General features: G+C 38.0%; 2 protein-coding genes across 7 annotated transcripts in view; both read left to right on the plus strand.

Annotated features, from left to right (window-relative positions):
• LOC148198976 (uncharacterized) overlaps positions 1-11,165 on the plus strand; it is a 70,597-nt gene extending 59,432 nt beyond the window's left edge. The window contains exon 4 of the mRNA XM_088111946.1: positions 11,035-11,165. Coding sequence (XP_087968072.1) covers positions 11,035-11,165 — 131 coding nt within the window. The remainder of the gene's footprint in view (positions 1-11,034) is intronic.
• Positions 10,382-19,145, plus strand: LOC148198977 (putative glucose-6-phosphate 1-epimerase). 6 transcript variants are annotated; one of them, XM_088113172.1, is made up of 11 exons: positions 10,387-10,943; positions 11,035-11,625; positions 12,527-12,622; positions 12,935-13,372; positions 13,558-13,632; positions 14,098-14,154; positions 14,237-14,400; positions 14,559-14,693; positions 15,311-15,413; positions 15,638-15,737; positions 15,853-16,397. In XM_088113172.1, the coding sequence occupies exons 4-11, from the start codon at positions 13,262-13,264 to the stop codon at positions 16,059-16,061; spliced, it is 954 nt and encodes a 317-aa protein (XP_087969298.1). In that variant the 5' UTR covers positions 10,387-10,943; positions 11,035-11,625; positions 12,527-12,622; positions 12,935-13,261; the 3' UTR covers positions 16,062-16,397. The 6 variants fall into 6 exon arrangements, with proteins under 6 accessions (XP_087969300.1, XP_087969298.1, XP_087969297.1 ...); XM_088113171.1 differs by having other exon boundaries at positions 10,388-10,943; positions 11,035-11,854; XM_088113173.1 differs by having other exon boundaries at positions 10,389-10,943; positions 13,159-13,372.
• Positions 19,146-20,251: the final 1,106 nt, after the last annotated feature.

The raw sequence follows: 20,251 nt of genomic DNA on the forward strand, positions 1-20,251 counted from the left end.
ATCTCTGACTAATGTACGAAGTTGCATCTCCATTCTTTTACATGATTCTTCAATGCTTTTCTGAGTAGAGTCGGAATTTTTCAAAAATCGTTGAAGGGTGTCCTCCAACCTATCCAAACTTCCTGATAGAAAGGGTTGTTGCTGCCATTGTTGTTGTGGTTGGTTCTCAAATTGTCCAGCAGCTTGCCAAAATTGGCTTTGATCCATGCTTGAGTGAGGTTCCCACCATTGGTTGAGATTACTTTGGTAGAATTGAGTGCCCCTATAGTTAAACTCTTGACCAAATTGCATTCTGCAGACATTAGGCACAAAACCCTAAAAACAATTGTTAGCACAAAAAGATAGAGAAAAAACTAAAGATTTAAAAGATATAAGAAGATAAAAGATTTAGAAGATAGAATCAAATAAAATAGAATAAAACCTAATCTAAAATAAAATCTAATCTAAAAGATAAAATAAAATAAAATCTAACCTAACCTAAAAGATAGAATAAGAATAAAATAAAATCTAACCTAAAAAGATAAAAAAATAAAATCTAATAAAATAAAATCTAACCTAAAAAGATACAAAGATAAAATACAATAAAATAAAATAAAATCTAATCTAAAAAGATAAAATAAATCAAATAAAAACCGAAAAATAAAAAACAGAAAATAAAAAGAAAACAGAAAAACAGAAACAGAAAAAAAAAAAAAAATAAAATAAAATAAATAAAATCAAATAAAATACAAACTGAAAAATATAAACAGAAAAATAAAATAAAATAAAATAAAATTCGAAATTTAAAATAAAATAAAAAAAATAAGTCAAAGATAATCAATAATCACACAAATTAACCAGTTAAACCACGAATCCCCGGCAGCGGCGCCAAAAACTTGATGGACAAATTTGTAAGCACCAAAATATGATGTCACAAACTTGTTTCACAATCGGCAAGTATGACCGAATCGTTTCAAGTAATAAACTTGGTAAGACCAAGTATCGTTCTCCCAAAGGACTCACGGCCTAGTTTAGTTATGTGATTTGTTGATTAGCTAGGACTTACAAACGAAATATTTAGATTTTAATATGCAAGACGAAAAGTAAACATGTATGCATGAATTGATCAATGGCAAAGACAAAAGATAAACACTTTCAATGGAATATATGAATGAATATGTTGTTGGGGGTCAATTCATCTCATCCACTCTCATATATTTTAGGAATTCAACATTCAAATCATCATTGTTAATGCCACTCTCTAATGTACCATTCTAGATGGCTTCTCCCTAATCAAATAGTTCATACAATTCCTAGCATTCCTAATGATTAGTTCATGAGTGCAGGAGCTTAAAGGCAACCAATATAATATTGTCAGTATAATATTGGGAGAAATTCCCCGGATCTAGACTTTCCCCGTACGTGTCCGTATCGACAAAACCAATAATCATGCATTAGAATGAGTTAAACAATGCAAGCATTGAGCAAAGAGGAAAAACCCTAACTAATGATGAAAGAAAGCATATGTCTTAATTCAAAGATGTACTCAACAGATTCCATATATGAGAGCTTCAAGAGATTACATTGATTCCCCAACAAACATACAAGGTTTAGTTCACCATATTCATGGTGAACCTAGATGAATAACAATGAAAGTATGAAAGAATAAACCCAATAAAGGTGAAGAGGTAGCCTAAGCATCCAAGATCCTCCTTCAAAGGGGTGGAAGAGAGAGTGTTTGCCTCGTTTCTGCCAAAGATACCTAACTAAAGGACGTGCAAGCCCTTATATACTAATCTAGAGTTACAAAAGATTACAAAAGCCCAAGCCCAAAAAGTGCCGCTCAGCGCCATTTACCGCTCAGCGGTGGTTACGCGTCTTCTTTCTTCCCCTCAGCGGCCATTTGCCCCTCAGCGGTTCCAACGCCACCTCTTGAGTGCCGCTCAGCGGTAGTTTGCCGCTGAGCGGTGCCTTCGACTTCTCTTTTTGCACTCTTTCTTGTCTTTTCTAATGTCCTCTCTCTCATTCTTCACTTCTTTCACCAAATTCACCTCAAAACCTGCACAAAAACACTCAAATCAAGCATAAACCTGTCCAGCTCTCTTATTTCTGAAAATATAAACAAAATGCATGATTTCAAGCTAGTTTCTAAGTCTAAAGGTTGCTTTTAGTATCACTTTTAAGCATGAAAATAACAGTTTTTCAACTGTTATCAGAGTTCTAGGTGCAGAAAAGTTATGAGAAATGCCATATTCTTCACAAAAAGTTTCAAAAGATTCATTTTGAAATTCACCTCCATGGTCACTTCTAATAGCCTTTATTTTCAAATCCTTTTCATTTTGAACTAAATTTGCAAACTTTTTAAATTCTTTGAAAGCTTCACTTTTAAGAGTAAGAAAGAAAGTCCAAGTATATCTTGAATAATCATCTACAATAACTAAAGCATAATAATTTCCTCCAAAACTTTTTATCCTAGAGGGACCAAATAAATCCAAGTGCAAAAGTTCTAAGGGTTTTAAACTAGAAACAACATTTTTCGAATGAAAAGATGATTTCACTTGTTTTCCCTTTTGACATGCATCACACAATTTATCTTTCACATATTTTAGTTTTGGTAGACCAATTACTAAGTCTTTAGAAATGAGTTTATTCAATTGTTGCATATGAATATGTGCAGCTCTTTTATGCCATAACCATGGATTTTCTTCTTTTACTACTAAACATGAAATATTCCTATTTGATGCATTTTCTAAATCAATCAAATAAATATTGTTATGCCTAATTCCTTTCAAAGCAATTTCAGAAGAATCATTTTTATAAATAGTGCAAGAATTTTGTTCGAAGGTTACCTTGAATCCTTTATCGCATAATTGACTAATGCTAATTAAGTTGTGCTTTAATCCTTCCACATATAGCACGTCTTTGATCATCAAGGTATCTTCACTTCCAATATCTCCTATTCCAAGGATTTTTCCTTTGTTGTTGTCACCATAGGTGACAAAGCCTCGTTCCTTTTTCCGGAAGCTTGTAAATTTCTTTTTATCTCCAGTCATGTGTTTTGAACATCCACTGTCAAGACACCACATATATTTTCTTGGTTTTGATAATTCCTACAACATAAAAAGAACAAGCAATTTAGGTACCCAACTACTTTGTATGGGTCCTTTGGGTTAGATTTAAAAAGATTGAAATCATTTTACAACCCAAACATATCTACCACTTGGAACACCATAATGCTTAATTTTACATTTGTTAGATGTATGACCCTTTTTCATACAATAAAAGCATGATGCAACATTTGTGTTCCTATAAGTTGTTCCTTTTTCTACCCAAGTTCTACGGGTTCTATGATTATGCTTATTTTTAATTCTAGGAACATACTAATTTTTAACAACCTTATTTTCATTACTTTTACTACATTCTCCTAAGGTTGCTTCATCTAGTAGTTTCTTATAATTAATACAAGATGCACATTCATCACTACTAGTATATTTACCTTTTTCATAATATAAAATTTTACTTTTTAAATTTCTGATTTCTTCTGCTTGATATAAAAATTTATTTTACAAACTTCTGTTTTCTTCAGACAAATTTGTAAATTCAGTTTTTAAATCATCATTTATTTTAGAGAAATTTTCAGAAGTATACTTCAAATTTTCATTTTCTTTAAGAAGATTGTTAAATTTAGATTTTAAATTTTTAAAATCCTTTTTCAGCTTTTTATGGGAAATATCTAATTTTTCAGATTCAATTAATAATGCAGCATATGTTTCATGTATTTCATCTTCATCAATGTGACTATCATTATCAGAATAGTGTGAACTACTATTTACTTGGCTGACATTATCATCATCTGCCATCAAACAGATGTTTGCTTCTTCATCTGAGTCGCTTGAATCTGAAATGGTCTCATTGTCGTCTTCCCATGCAATGTATGCCTTCTTTTTCTTGAAGAATCTTTTCTCCTTTTTGTCTTCACCCTTCTTTTGATTTGGGCAGTCTGCTTTTAGATGCCCCTTTTCTCCACAGGCATCGGTAATTTGAGGAAGATTCTTGATTATTTTTCTTTTCGTATCTAAATTTTCCTTTGCCTTTAGACTTCATGAACCTGTTTAACCTTTTGATCACAAGACTTAAATTTTCTTCTTCGTCTGAGTCTTCATCTTCCGATTTACCTTTGCTTCTTTCAACCTCAGATTTGAAGGCTAGAGTCTTTTTCTTAGTTTTTGCTTCTTCTTCATCTAGTCTTCCGAGGTCAAGTTCATGCTCTCTCAACTTTCCAAATAATGCAGCCATGGTCATTGTGTTGAGATTTTGTGACTCAGAAATTGCAGTCACTTTTGGTTGCCAAGACCTGTCTAAAGATTTCAAAATTTTTATATTAAGCTCATCAGTATCGAAAGACTTACCTAGTCCAATAAGATGGTTTACGATGTTGGTGAAGCGTTTCTGAACATCTACTATTGTTTCCCCTTGCTTCATCCTGAACATCTCGTATTCCTGGATTAAGGTATTCTTTCTAGCTCTCTTAACATCATCTATACCTTCATGGGTTACTCTTAGTACTTCCCACATTTCTTGTGCAGTTTTACAAACAGAAATCCTGTAAAACTCATCAACAGTTAAAGCAGATGAAATAATATTACGAGCTTTTACATCATTACCAAATTTTCTCTTTTCTTCAGCAGTCCATTGGTCACGGGGTTTTGGTTCCTGCATATTGTTAGTTGGAACAAAAGGACCAAATGCAACAGCATCCCAAATATCTATATCAATAGATTCCATAAAGATTTGCATTCTGACCTTCCAAAACGCATAATTTTCACCTGTGAATAGTGGTGGTCTATTGATAGAGGCACCCTCTGCAAAGGTTTGATGATGTGATCCTGCCATTTGAATGGCTACCAAAGCAAGCTCTGATACCAATTGTTAGAGCGACTGCAGCGAATGGGTTAGCGTGGAACAACAAACCAAGAGGGGGGGTGAATTGGTTCTTACTAAAAACGTGTGCCTTAAAAATTTCTACTCAATTAAACTTACTTAGCAATTAATAATAACAATAAAATAGAGTAAGGTTGAGAGAAATTTGCACAGATGATTTTATCCTGGTTCGGATCTTACCAATCCTACGTCCAGTCGCTTATCTCAAACCAAGATAAACAATTCACTAATCACAAAACAATTACAAACTACAATCACAAAGATACAATTTGTAAAAGTTTAGAAAACACCTCTCTTGATGCCACAAGAGATGAAACAACACCTCCTTTGAATCTTCACAAAGGATGAAACACTTCCTCCGAATACTTCACGAAGGATGAACACCTCTTCCAAACACTTCCTTAGACACACCAAGGATGAACCAGCTATTCCTCTATCACCGTAGCAGTATTTCACCAACTCTACAGACAGAGTTTCCTTAGCTGAGCAAGAGCACACAATTCTCAAGAGTTTCTGAGTATTTGAGCACAAGGGAAGAGTTTTTCTAGCTCTCTAGATGTTGATCTTGAGAGGAAATGAGAGTCTATTTATAGACTCATCCAAAGGCTCTTCCATTTTTCGTTTTCAGCCTTTCTGACTGTGTTAATCGATTGTTCTAAGTTGCTAATCGATTAACACACCAACGGATAGTCCAACGGCTCTAAAAACGGCTAGTTTTTCAAACGGGCACTTTGTTAATCGATTAACAGCCCTTGTTAATCGATTAACGCTAATCGATTAGGACCCCTTGCTAATCGCTTAACACTGAACTGCTGTGCTTCTCCATTCGTCTCTGGAACAATCGATTAACAGCCCTTGTTAATCGATTAACCATGGAGTTCTTATGAGTCAGGCTACCGAAAAGTAAATGCATTTTGGTGATATGAGTAGTCAAATCAATTCCTTTAAGCTATCCTTCAACTGTATAGTCCCATACCTATACAGTCTCCAAATCCCTCTCATTCCGGTGTATGTTCCGCTCCTTGTCTGTGCCCCCTGCACCATGCTTCTTGCACCGGCGTCACTCCCCGCCCTCGTCTCCGTGCCCGGGTGTCACATGCCCACCAGCTTCCGCTCTGGTTCGTCCTCGAACCACACCGTACTGGGAGAGGCTAGGCTCTGATACCATCTGTAACGTCCCGGCAACTCGCAGGGACCGTTGACTGCCCCCACAGATCACCACCAGGCTTTCCAGTGTGCTTTGTCCTCACTCGCACACTTTCTGGGAAAACTTCCCAGAAGGTCACCAATCCCAGAATTACTCCAGGCTAAGCACGCTTAACCATGGAGTTCTTATGAGTCAGGCTACCGAAAAGTAAATGCATTTTGGTGATATGAGTAGTCAAATCAATTCCTTTAAGCTATCCTTCAACTGTATAGTCCCATACCTATACAGTCTCCAAATCCCTCTCATTCCGGTGTATGTTCGATTCATCCATGTACCCCTTCCACCCGAAGCTGCCAGGAGCCGCTCCTTGTCTGTGCCCCCTGCACCATGCTTCTTGCACCGGTGTCACTCCCCGCCCTCGTCTCCGTGCCCGGGTGTCACAGGGGGCGCTTCAAGTGGCAACAGCAGCTGGTGGATGGTGGGGTCTTCCCACTTTGAAAGTGCTCCAGCCACCAAAGACACCATCATCTCCTTTGTTGGTGGGCATAGCACTGAGGAGTGGCTATGGGGAGCACCATTTCTTCCTTCTTAAAGGTAGAAATCGTGGATTGAAGGGGTTGGATGCTGCATCTGGAGAAGGGAGAGGCTTGCTGCAATTTCGGGAAAAGAAGAATTGGAGTTTTGCTGCAAAAATCTGAAGAGTGAGAGGAGAGCTCTGGAATTTCAAGGAGACCTTGGGAGAGAGATTCAAGATTCAAGGAGGTCTTCAAGAGGTAAGGGGAGCTAGATCCTTTTTTCTGGATTTTATGAACCATGTATGTGTGTACTGAAATCTATAATATAGTGTCGTTGATGAACAAATTTCGTACTTAGAGTGACTTTGTTGTGTATGAATCTGTATGAGTGATGGTAGAATATTGTTGTTGAAGCAAATCTGGGAAGAAGGGGATGAAAATGGGGTTTCTGGTTTCTCTCCGGAAATCTGGTGCGATTCTGCAGAATTCTGCAGATCGCGCGTTCGTCCAATTTGGTGAGCCAAATTGGACGTTCGTCCAAATGGCTCGACCAATTAGTGGTCGGCCAAAATAGCATGAGCGTTCGGTTTTGTGTTAACGAGCGTTCGTTCGTTTGCAGTGATATATTAGACGTTCGTCCCAACTGTATACAGGAATTAGTAATTTTGGGCGTTCGTCCCTAAATTGATATTTACGTGATCTTGAGCGTTCGGTATTTGGTAATAGAAATTGCAGTCGTTCGTCCTTAACGGATTCTTAAGTTTAATCTTGATCGTTCGACCTTAAGTTGATACTATTAAGTCTGGATCTCTAAACGTTCGGTTTCGGTGTATTAGTCAGCGTTCGGCCTTGGTTAATTGTGATTGTGAGCGTTCGGCCGTTAGTTGGTATTCTTAGGATTGGATTTTGACCGTTCAGTCATAGTTTAATTCTCATTGTGAGCGTTCGGTTTTGGTTTAATTTTGATTGTGAGCGTTCGGTCTTTCCTTGATTCTAATTGTGAGCGTTCGGTCTTGGCTTGATAGTTTTAAATTTTGGAATTTTGAGCGTTCGGTCTTATTCTGTTGAACGTTCGGTTTTGATAAGGTATTCTCGCTTCTGAGCGTTCGATTTTAATTTGGATTCCTTAGTTTGGATCATAAGCGTTCGTTCATGGATATTTGTGATTGTGAGCGTTCGGCCATAATTGGATATTATAATTTGAAATCTTTAACGATCGGCCTTATAATATTAGTGAGTTTGAGCGATCGTTCTTAACATTGTATTTTCGGATAGCAATGTTGAGCGTTCGGCCTTGAGTAGTATTCTTAGGTTCCAAGCGTTGCGCGTTCGTCCAAGTGTTGAATTTAGTATTGGTGTTCGATGGTTTAGCGTTCGGCCTGATAGTGTAGGATTTGATAACGTTCGTCCAACAGCGTTCGGCCTGGTGATTGATAACGAACGTACGTCCAAATAGTGTTCGGCCTAGTGGTTGGAAGGTAGTGTTCGTTCAGTAACGTTCGTCCACTGTGCTCGGTGAACAGTGCTCGTCCAAATAGTATTCTGCAAATGTTGGATTTTAAATTCATTTTCTCTTGAATTGAATTACGTGCAAGGTTTGGAAAATATATACTGTGAAGTGATTTATGTGAATGTATAAGGTGTGTTGGATTTACTGTGATAAAATGGATATCTGGTGATTCGGGAGTAACAATATGATTCAGGGACGTAATTCCATGATCCTCATGAGAGGATACATGGTGGTGGACGTAATTCCATGATCCTCAAGGAGAGGATATATGGTGGTGATTTGGGGTGTACAGAATGATTTCATGGTAGCTCATTCTTGAGGGTTTTCCTGACGCTCCAATGGTCTTTCATTCTCAAGTAGAGAGGATTGATCCATGTGGTGAGGAGTAGCAGGAGGTCCTAGTCTTGGAGGCTTCCAGTATGCTCCAGGGCGCGAAACAGACTAACCTCGTGAGGGTGGTAGGGTGGAACCCATTGGCAATGGCTTTGCAAAGCAGTAGAGGCCACCACGAGTGCATAACCCGCCATAGCTCGGTAATCATTCTGGTCCGGACGAGTCGGTCTATAAAGTAACAAGTCGGGGTTTAATGTAACAAGTCTTGTGATGTTAGTTTACCATGTATGAGTGACTTTTGCATATCATGTTGGATTGTATAACATGTTTTTTATATCTAGCTCACCCTTGCATTGTTTGTGTTGTGTGTTGTTTGGGTATGTTTCTTTGGCGATGATCATCCACTTGGATGGGACTAGATGGCGAGGAGAATACTTTGGAAGCAGCTCTTGATGAAGACGGCAGTGCTGCAGCCTAGATTAGCTAGTCTTATTTCATAATTCTTAATGTTTGGAATAACTCGTGTGTATTTTAAGTTTTAAATTCTCTGTGATTTTCATGGAGAAATTCTAAATACTCTTGTTGTCAATTCCGCACTATTCTAAGGATGACTGTAATCCTTAAATTACTCTTGACTGCTTTCTTATATTATGTATGATGACTCTTTATTATATATGCATGATGTATATTTTTGGGACGTTACAGTTAGTATTATAATATATTTTTTAATGAAGTCTGGTATTAGTTGAAAACAAACTCAACCACCAAAATACTTTCCTTTACCATAGAAATAATCCTAAAATTCTCTTGATCATTAACTTTCAGGTTAACTTTTTCTGTGATGTATTTGAAGACTAGTTATCGCAACTCATTAATGTCTTTGGACTATTGAGGTTAGGCCAGGAAAGAAAATGGCCTTGTCGTTGTTTATAATGTAATCCACCAAACATTTTACCTAGAACCAAATTCAGCATTATAATTTAAAATAGGCTTAATTACCTACTTAGTCCCCATGTTCGGAGGTAATTTGCTGTTTAGTACCCGATTTTAAAAATGTAGGCATTTGATACCTATGTTTTGAAATTTGTATCAATTGAATCCTACCCACTTAACGCCGTTATAAATCTAACGTTTTTCTGACATCAACTTTGAATTGTGGACGAGCGGTAGTGGACGAGCGTCCGAGCATCGTTGGACGAGCGTCCTCTTCTGTTGGACGAGCGTCCTCCTCTGTTTGGACGAGCGTCCTCCACTGTTGGACGAGCGTCCTCCACTGTTGGATGAGCGTCCTCCTCTGTTTGGACGAGCGTCCTCCTCTGTTTGGACGAGCGTCCTCCACTGTTGGACGAGCGTCCTCCACTGTTGGACGAGCGTCCTCCTCTATTTGGACGAGCGTCCTCCACTGTTGGACGAGCGTCCTCCACTGTTGGACGAGCGTCCTCCTCTATTTGGACGAGCGTCCTCCACTGTTGGACGAGCGTCCTCCACTGTTGGACGAGCGTCCTCCTCTGTTTGGACGAGCGTCCTCCAGTGTTGGACGAGCGTCCTCCTCTGTTTGGACGATCGTCCACAACCGCTCGTCCACAATTCAAAGTTAATGTCAGAAAAACGCTAACGGCGTTAAGTGGGTAGGATTCAATTGATACAAATTTCAAAACATAGGTATCAAATGCCTACATTTTTAAAACCGGGTACTAAACAGCAAATTACCTCCGAACATGGGGACTAAGTAGGTAATTAAGCCTTTAAAATATGTTGGTTATTGATTGCATCAACAATGTTATAGTTATTGAAGTAATATAAAATCTTTGTTTTGTAATTATTCTTTCAATAAATTTGTAAAACAAAATATAACTTTCAATCCTTAAATCAGAATGTACGAAAATAATTTTTTTAATATTAAAAATATGTAAATATATTGGAATTTGATTTAAAACTATTTTAACTTCATTTTAATCATCACTTTTTTTATTTTAAAAGTTCACATTTTAAACCAAAAGGCTGAATACAGCCACAAATCCTTTTCCTATGATCTTCTATTTTCTTTTCTTTTACCAATATTAAAATGAATCTTTCCTTTTCCTATGATCTTCTATTTTCTTTTCTTTTACCAATATTAAAATGAATCTTTCCATGTAGGCCGAAACGGTTCAGTGCAGCTAATATTTTTTTTTTAATAGATTCGAAAGTCCTTGTATTTACGGGTTCATTTTAATTAAATCTTTTAATTTTAGAAATGATCAATTGAATCCCTAATTTAACATAATTAAATAATAATACCTTTTCTTTTACGTTAATTTTTTAAACAGGAGACATGCTCACGTATCATTTTATTTGCAGGTGGCAGAGTCTGACCTGAATACATCGACCTCTATGAAGGATATATGAAGGATGTATGAAGGGTGAGGATGACGGGTGAGTTACCGCCCTTTCTATATCACTCACTCTTGCTTCTGTATCTGATTTTCTCCGACAACCAAATCTATGGCTTCCGATTCTTCTCCGAATTTCAACAACGGTTCGTGCCGCTCCTCTCTCTGTCTCTTCTTTCGGTTTTCATTTTCCGAATTTTCTGATTTGTTAATTTATTCAAACCTCCTTTCTGATAGGTCCTTCTTCCCCCGACGACTCCCTTTCCAGCCCCATCAGCAACACCTTCTCTTCTCCGGGAAGTAGGCGCCGCCGCCGCCGCCGCCGCTCCTCCACTCCCTCCGCATTCGCCACTCCGTCGGAGCGCTGATCTCGATTCGCCTCCTCCGAAGCCACCCCAACCGCGCCGCGCTCCCGCTAAGGCGTCGGCGGAGGTGGGCGCGTTCCCGTCACACCTACATCCACAACATATGACGCGGCGGCCTCGTCTGACGGCGGCGATGGCTACGACATGGACGACGCCAGGCCCACCTTTGTGTGGGGCACTAACATAAGGGTGGAAGACGTGAACGATGCTATTCACAGGTTTTTGAGGGACTTTAGGGAAGTGTCTTCGTCGCAGGGCGAGGATGACAGGTTGAACTTGCACACCGAAGGGAAGTATGAGAAATTAGGGATGACGGGTTTAACCGCCTATGCCCTCTACATCAACCTCCTCAACCGCCACGCCTTCTCCTTCTCGTCCAGGAATGGATATATGAAGGATGTACTGAAAGAACAAACCTTGTCCCAGGAAGCTTCAGGATCAAACAATTTGGCAAATTTTGAAGGCGAGAAGTGACCATCTTATTTTTAAACCTATTTTTATTGTGGGAATTTTAATTTCTTTTTTTGTGTGCTCTGTCTCAGTATATTAAAAAGAAAGAAAATGGTCAGTGTTTCCGTGCTAAAAGAAAAAAGAAAGAGAAATTGAAAGATAAGCCCGGGATTGCGGTGACAAATCCATTTTGCACACCTCATTGGAAGAAATACCGAACATCTACGCATGCCCTTATAATAGTATGCTGAAGTGATGTGATGTCTCTGTGTTGTGTGTTCTGTGTTTAAGACATAAATGTTTTTTTTTTTGTTTTTTCTATTGGTTTACATCTTGAGATGGATTCATCCATCACCTTCGATTGTGTTGTGCTGTGTGTTGTGTATGTGACTCTTGATTCTGTCCACCACAGTCCAAAGAAAAAGTAGCTTTCAACCCTGTACTGGAATGGTGTATATTTTATTCTGGTTTTAAATCTTGTACACAAAATTAATGTAGTTTAATTGTCATTAAAAAATGTTTAAATTTTTTAACGGTTTGTACATGTGTACATTTACTTTTCGTATTTCCACGTCCAAGAACTAGATCTCTTCAGCAGCCAACAGACACAGAATTTACAAGACCGGTTTTTGCTCCTTATCTTAAGCTTCTGTAAAAGTTTTATCTCGCCTTCACACAACATTGCCACCTACCATTTGCTGTAGTTTTTTTGGTTTTTCAAATCTTGGGGTTGTTGAAAGTTTTGAACTTTCTTGATTCAATTGCAAGTATGGTCTTGAATGCATACTTCTAAGAAAAGGGTACCTTTCAACTTTTTGAACGCTTCTTCTTCGTCATGTATGTATCTATGTACTTGATGAGCATGTGCTGCCTCGTGTCATTGGATGTGTGAATTTTCTTAACTCATTTCACAGAGGTCATGCATTATTCTGGCTCCTGCTGCTGCTTCTCTCTGCATCCAAGACCTGGTGTCGGTTTAGACTTAGAATTCCTGATTCCGGATTGTTGAAGTAAGTAAACTTATTACCAGTGTTTGGTTAATGGGAGATTTATTATTCAGTATTCTCTTGAGATTTATTAGTGTTTGGTTTTTCTTCCTTAATTTGAATTTTCCTGAAGAAATTATGGTTATTGTATTCTGCTTATATTAAAGAAAATTTTAATTTTATTACAGCTGTAATATATGTATGTGTGTATGTATATGTATGTATGCGTGCGTGATTTATTTATTTACTGATAGTTATTATGTTTTTTCAGTGTTTAATTGTCTTTTTCTGCTGTGAATCTGACAAGTTTTAAGGACATGTTTGGATGTGTACAAGGTAGATTGGTATTCAATTGCTAAATGTTCAGTGTAATGTTTCTGCTCTTGGCTTTCTGGAGTTTTCGTGGAATTCTATCACACATTCCAGATTCTTGTTTAAATAGGTCTATTGTTCCGTAGATCTGAATCATACCAGTGAGAAGAAATTTTCAGTGAAATTGGGTGTTGGGATTTTGGATTTAACTGACGAGGAGGCTAATTCACGTGTTTGTTACGGTATAGGTGTGAGGTGGAGACCCCTTCAATCCTCTGGCATTTGCATGTTCCGAATTTGAGAAGCTTAATAGGATTTTGCTGAAGAAATTTAGGATCTGCATTAATTTGAATGGGGCATTCTGCAGCCGTATGGGACTATAGAGCAGCAACTGAAATTACAAAGGACTGGAATGGAATTGATCAAGTTCTGCTTCGGACCCCAAGGGGTTCTTCGGCACGGGTGAGAAATTGTTCATTGCAAAACTGGTGTCGGTTTTAACATTTGGTAAAGTTATGATTTTAAAATTTACTATGACATCCAATGCGAATTCTTGATGTGGATAACTTGGTCTGTAAAGATATTTGTAGTTTGAGTAATTTAATTACTACGATTACTTAGATTAACTGTTTTTTTCTCGAAATTAGGTAAGCTTACATGGGGCGCAGGTCACTTCATGGCGGAATGAGCACGGGGAAGAACTTCTATTCACAAGCAGCAAGGTATGTCTTTCAATTTTGATTGAAAATCAATTTGTACATTTTAAATTATATGAATTTTGTTAGTTGTCAGCGCTGATAAGGAAAACATGTCAATATTTCATAATCTTGCTTTCTGAACATTTTCATTTTAGGATAATCTGCATTATATTGCAACTGGCATGTGAAGGGCATTGGCCCAAATAATCAATAAATTTAAGAAGAGTTTGGATTTTGATGAATCATAGTATTCTATGCTGTCCATCAATCACATCGATGCAAGAGAAAAACAGGGAAGAATGGTGCATTGTAGTGCTTTTGTCCTTTGGAACCACTGGGGTTGAATACTGGTATAATGAAAAACTTTGACGGCAAAACCAACTTCTTAACTGATGCTTTTGTAGGAACACAGAACTTTAATCAATTATACTTTTTAAAGAGGCAAGTAGTAATAACTAACTGTTTTGTTTCCTTTTCCATTATCTGTAGGCAATTTTCAAGGCTCCCAAAGCAATTCGAGGAGGAATTCCCATGTGTTTTCCACAGGCAAGCTTATTCCTTTTTACGTTCATTTTATATAACTTGTAACATGCATACTTACATATCTTGAGCTGAATTTGTTTCACAGTTTGGAAACTGTGGATCGCTGGAGCAGCATGGTTTTGCAAGAAATAGAATGTGGGCAATTGATGAAAACCCTCCTCCTCTTCCTGGGAATGACTCCAGTGGGAAATCCTTCATTGACCTGGTGCTAAAATCATCTGAAGAAGATATGAAGTGCTGGCCACACAGGTATGAATAGCATGATGTGACAGTATAACAGGGATATCCACTCTCCATGTGTTTGATAATTTGAATCTGGCATATATGCACTCGATATTACTTTTTCCTGTGTTTGGCAGTAAATTTCAAGCAGTAGTAATCTAACGATTGTTTAATAATTGTACCAGTTTTGAATTCCGTCTTCGGGTGTCTCTTGCAGCAGATGGGGACCTGACTTTGATATCTAGAGTCAGGAATATAAATGGCAAGCCATTTAGTTTCTCATTCGCGGATCACACATACTTATTGGTTTCTGACATTAGGTATGGATAATTCTTTGTTGTACTTGGTCTGCATTCCCTTTTCTGAGTGTGTGGGATGATGTCCAACCATCATTTTTCTTTTCCATAGTAAATTGATTGCTGAACACTTGATCGGAGTTTTATTAGCACTAATGGTACTTCCTTGTTCAATATTTATAGTAGACAAATATATTTGGTTTTTGTTCTGAAACGTGTAGTTTCTGCATTTGCTGAATGCTTTAAATTGTGGGATTTTAACATTCAAGCAGATCTTAGAGGACTGTTTCTCTTCTTTAGAAACTAATAACAACTTACACTCTAATCATTTGAAACTAGCATGGATACTCTATATATTAGGTGGATTCTTCTCCGAATACTGGAATTATGAGTTTTATTCATGTCAGTTATCGGGAAATATGTAAACAAGTGATCAGTCGTAATGAAAGTACAAAGTTCTTACACAGCCTATAGAATTTGTAAGCATTTGAAGCAAACTACTGTTTGCAATGCTTGTTACCTATATAGATTCTTGTTTACATATTTTTACTTGAACTACCTCTCTTTTGATTGTTTTAGAACAGGAAATTTTATTTTAAGATTGACAATCATTATTAACGTCACATTAACAATTTTTATAGTGAGATAAGGATTGAAGGTCTGGAGACCCTGGACTACCTAGACAACCTTTTCAAAAAAGAACGATTTACTGAACAAGGAGATGCAATAACATTTGAATCTGAGGTAAACCCTTCTAGGTTATATTGATGTTAACAAAATGTAGACATTTATAGTTCCATGCTGCAATTTAAGCTATTACTTCAGGTTGAGATAAATAGAGCACTATATTCCTGGCCTATGCTGCAGTTTTGTCAATCACACACAGTATCCACTACTAAAGTCTTTTGGTTTTGACACAATGAAGGCTAATGAAGATGTTTTTAATATCCATACTTCCTTCATGGCAGGCGGATCGAGTTTATCTTAGCTCTCCAAACATAATTGCAGTGCTAGATCATGAGAAGAAGCGAACATTTGTTATAAGGAAGGAAGGTCTCCCTGATGTTGGTAAGCTCTAAGTAGCAAATTTTTTCCACAAACAAAATACAAACGTAGATAAGGTTTCGAGTTGTAGAAAATATAAAATCAGTCCTTTTCATCTTAACTTTTATGGTGTGTTCAGCTGTGTGGAATCCATGGGAAAAGAAATCAAAATCCATGGTAGATTTTGGTGATGAAGAGTACAAACAGATGCTTTGTGTTGACGGGGCGGTGATAGAGAAACCGGTGAGCTTGAAGCCGGGAGAGGAATGGACCGGTCGGCTGCAGCTATCAGTTGTGCCATCAAGTTTTTGCAGTGACCGTCTTGGTCTTGACAAAAGTGGTCTTTGAGGAATTGTACAAAATGGGTCTGAGTTAATGCTGCTACTACATCCAGCAATGTAGCAGCATCTAGTTGTAGAAATAGTGCTGTTCAGTAGGAGTGTCAGGTTTTATGTTGTTATGATCTTAGGCTAGGAATAGTGCTTTATAGAGGCCTATGTTTTTTGTGAGAATGGCTTTCAAGTGTTACCAGGTCATTAGTCAGTTGGTTCCTTCCGTTCTGCTATGGATGCTCCTTCTTTAAGCATTAGATTTGTTGAGTTGGTGCCGAGTTTATTCTCTCCATGGATTTGATGATATGTTCCACGGCATGGATAATTTAGCTTTGGTGTTCCAATTTGCTTATATTGGATGGTTACGGCTATGATCTGCCTCTCATGACAGAGATAAAACGAGTGATTAGTGGACAATGTGATTGTAAGACCCTATAAAATTAGCAATGATAATTCTTTGTTAAACCAGATTTATGAAGTATAATCAAATGCTTATCCTATTAAATCCCATTTCAAATCTGCTGAAATATATACTGTTATGGTGTGCACTAATACAGTGCCACATCGCGCTCTGAAGCACGCACCACTGCACACATTCAGTGCATTAAAAACGCACCAATCTGTGCATGCACACACGCCAAGTGTCACGGGAGAGAATTCCAAATCAGAGTTTGATGTGCAGGTGGCAGACTGGGAGACGCTCTCCTGTTTGACGTGGAATCCACCCAAAATTCTGAGTTTTGAGAAACTCTCTCACTCATACGCACACTTCGTCTTCCTCAGAAAACCACACCTTTCATCTTCTCCAAACTTCTCTCTACGAACCTTCATCTTCCTTCTACCATTACTCACTTCATTCAACTCCAATCAGTTTTCTGAAACCATAGAAACGTTCACGGGGCAGTAAGCTTCGAATTGATCCGAACCTCTTTAGATCCTGTAACTGGTAAGTTCCAAACCATAATCTAATTCTAGAAGTTCTAGGAACACTGTTTCAGTTGCATGCAAAGAATAAAATCTGAGTTTCTGAGTCTCTTTGGTTAAATCTAGTTGAGGAGCGTAAGAAAGAGCTGATTGGGTAGAAATTCATAGTTGGACAGAATCAAGTTACACTGTTAAAAGTTTACTGCTAGACCAGGTAAGGGAAGCTTATATGTTTAATTTATACTGTTTGATTTATGATCTGAGATTCATATAAGAAAAACATGATGTTTGAGTATTTAGAACGTTTACTGATATCTGATATGTATTCTGGTTTGGATGTATCTGTCATGAACTGATACGGCTTATATGAATTTTATTTGATGATGAATTTGATTTAAATGCATGATTGAGTTGATTATGGATAAATGGAGAATGGTTATTGTGTGGTTGGAATGATTTAAATGTTGAAATTTGCATGATGATGGTGTCTGAAGGGAATTAAATCTGGAAATGAAAGTATAAAGTTGAAAAATGGAAATCTAGAAAAATTTCTACTAAGTGTGAAAACTCTGAATTTCTGATCATTCTCTGTTGCTAAATGACGCTCGTCACTGTACGGTCTTAGACCGTTCGGTTTTTGGTTAACATGACTTAGATTGGAATTCATTCATTTGGAATGAATTCTGCTCGAGAACGAGCGTCCCCCAATTGAGTGAATGAGCGTTCGTTTCTGCTCAGTATAGATAAATATTTAAAACTTTATAAATAAGTGACGTTCGGCCTTAAGTCGAGCGTACGTTCTCATTGACGTTCGGCCTCATGTTGAGCGTTCGTCCTTATTGTCGTTCGTCCTTATTGTCGTTCGACCTTATATTGTACGTTCGTTCTACAGAGTGTTCGGTCTTATACTGAAGTGCTCGTTCTAAGTTGAGCTCGGTTTATACCAAGCGTTCGTTCTGATTGTGCTCGGTCATTGACCCAGCGTTCGTTCAAGGAGGGTTCGGTTACTTTTTATATAACTGAACGCTCGTCCTTACCATTGAATTCTGAGCGAACGTAATTGACGTTCGTCCAAATTGTTAATGAACGTTCGTTCTTTGACTGGCAGTGTTGTTTTTTTTTGAAATCAATTATATTGATTGTTTATCTAAACATTTTCTTAGGGGTTTTATCCTTTGGATTCTACCTGAATTCTTTACCTTCAAAATATTTCTAAGTATCATCCATATCTTTTAAAGATCAGTATTTTCAAATTATGAAGTGTTGAAACGTGTTAAGTGAATAAATGGTTCGTTTCTTTTGTTCAGAAATGAGGATGTAGGAGTACTGTAACATGTTAAGTCCTGTTGATTAAGTGATGAACGTTAATGAATTTAAGAGAGTGGAACACAGAATGAAAATGTGAATATGAGAACTGTTTAATATGGGCGAATGATACTGTGAACGAATTATTGGAAATGGATTTTAACGAGCGTTCCAAGGAGGAACGTCTCAGATATGATTGATTATTGAAGTTTTGTAAAGTATGACTGTGGGCATGCTAATGCTGGCATGGTCCATCCTGATATTCCGTGATACTCATCTTCACGTAGAAGGGAGTACTCATGTGTGGGAATGGCAGGAGGCTCTATTCCTTAGGGGTACTTTGGATAGAGTTAACCTCGAGTGGCAGCTGTCGAGTGCAATACAGTTACCACACCACTCGGGTGCAAGGACGCCTGTAGCTACACGGTTCATACAGTCCGGACGGTCTGTCTTTTATATACGTATCTATATGACTGTGGATTGATAAGCTTACATGTTGTTTGAAGTGGATTGATTGATAAATGTATGTGATTATTGTATAAATTAAATATTATAAGCTTACCCTTGCAATGTTCCATGTGTTGTCTACTGTCCATGTACCTCCGTCTTGTCAAATGCAATGATCATCCGTTGTGGATGTGAGCAGATGGTGGTGCATCCCTTGAGCAAATACTGGAAGAAGAAAATTTGGAGGATGTCAACCTTGTGGACGTTGAAGTAAAATCGGAGCAGTAGGGATTAGTTCTGTAGTAGCAGCATTAGTTAATTTTTCTGTGCTGTATTTGGCAGTCTGTATATAATTCTGCAGATTTGTTCCTGTAGATCTGTTTTGTATTTTGCTGAAATTCTGAACACTGTAAACTCCGCTGTAATTTACTGTACTGTACTGTTATTTATATTACGTGCTGTTTTCTTTTGGGAGCAGCTGTTATTTATGAAAAGACTGTTTACTGTTACTGTTAATTGTGATAAAATTCTGAATTACAGTGATTACTGTATTTTGGGATGTTACATTAGTGGTATCAGAGCAGTTTTGTTCTATTAAAGGACACTGTAGGGTTATGAGTGCACTGTGTTTTTGCTGTGTGCTTATTGCATGTTTAATGAGTTATTATTGTTTTAACTCTTGGACATAACTAATGCTCGTTTGTTTTTCTCTGCATCCAGAGAACAAATGGCACCTAGACTTCCTCCTCCTCCTCAACCGAATGAGTCCGAAACGTCCAGCAACACTAGATTGTTGGAAACCGTGGTGGAGAGACTGCATCAACAGAATACCACGTTACTGGAGCAAAACGCCACCCTGATGCAGCAAAACCAAGCTGCTATGCAAGGTTTGGAGGCCTCGCGTGTCAATTCTGAAAACACGCAAAGGCAGTTGATGGAAATCTTGGCTGCAACTAGAGGTGCGCCTGGAGCATCTTCTTCAAACGCTGCTCAACCACATGCTGAATGGAGTTTGGAAAGTTTCCTTCAGCATCACCCTGCCAAGTTCAGTGGCAAATGTCTTCCTGATGAGGCAGATCATTGGCTGAGGGACATTGAGAAGATTTATAATGCAAAGAGGTGTCCTGACGACAACAGATTGGCGTTTACTGAGTACTTGTTGACTGGTGAGGCCAACCACTGGTGGACGAGTGTGAGGGCTATCCTGGCCGACACTCATGCTCCTATCACCTGGGAGGTTTTTAGAAACAAATTTTATGAAGAATATTTCCCAGACAGCGTTCGCTATGCCAAGGAAGTAGAATTTCTTCAGCTGGTGCAAGGGGGAAAATCTGTATCCGAGTACACAAATTCTTTCAAACAGTTGTTGAGGTTTAATACGATGGCCACTAGTGAAGAGTGGCAGTGTAGGAAATTTGAGAATGGTTTAAGAAGCGACCTGAAGGTGTTGATATCAAGTTTATGCATTCGGTCATTTCCTGCAATGGTGGAAAGAGCCAAAGTATTGGAGAAGAATATGGCAGAAGTGGA

This window comes from Vigna umbellata, chromosome 4 (genome assembly GCF_029865625.1).
Source record: "Vigna umbellata cultivar VRB3 chromosome 4, Vumbellata_1.0, whole genome shotgun sequence".
NCBI classification, from domain to species: Eukaryota; Viridiplantae; Streptophyta; class Magnoliopsida; order Fabales; family Fabaceae; genus Vigna; species Vigna umbellata.

What these genes read in the sequence shown, in the direction of transcription:
- LOC148198977 (XM_088113172.1), top strand. Translation starts at nt 13,262, where the DNA reads ATGGGGCATTCTGCAGCCGTATGGGACTATAGAGCAGCAACTGAAATT. An exon ending in CAAGGGGTTCTTCGGCACGG is followed by an intron (nt 13,373 to 13,557) that starts GTGAGAAATTGT and finishes TCTCGAAATTAG; the next exon opens with GTAAGCTTACATGGGGCGCA. An exon ending in TTATTGGTTTCTGACATTAG is followed by an intron (nt 14,694 to 15,310) that starts GTATGGATAATT and finishes CAATTTTTATAG; the next exon opens with TGAGATAAGGATTGAAGGTC.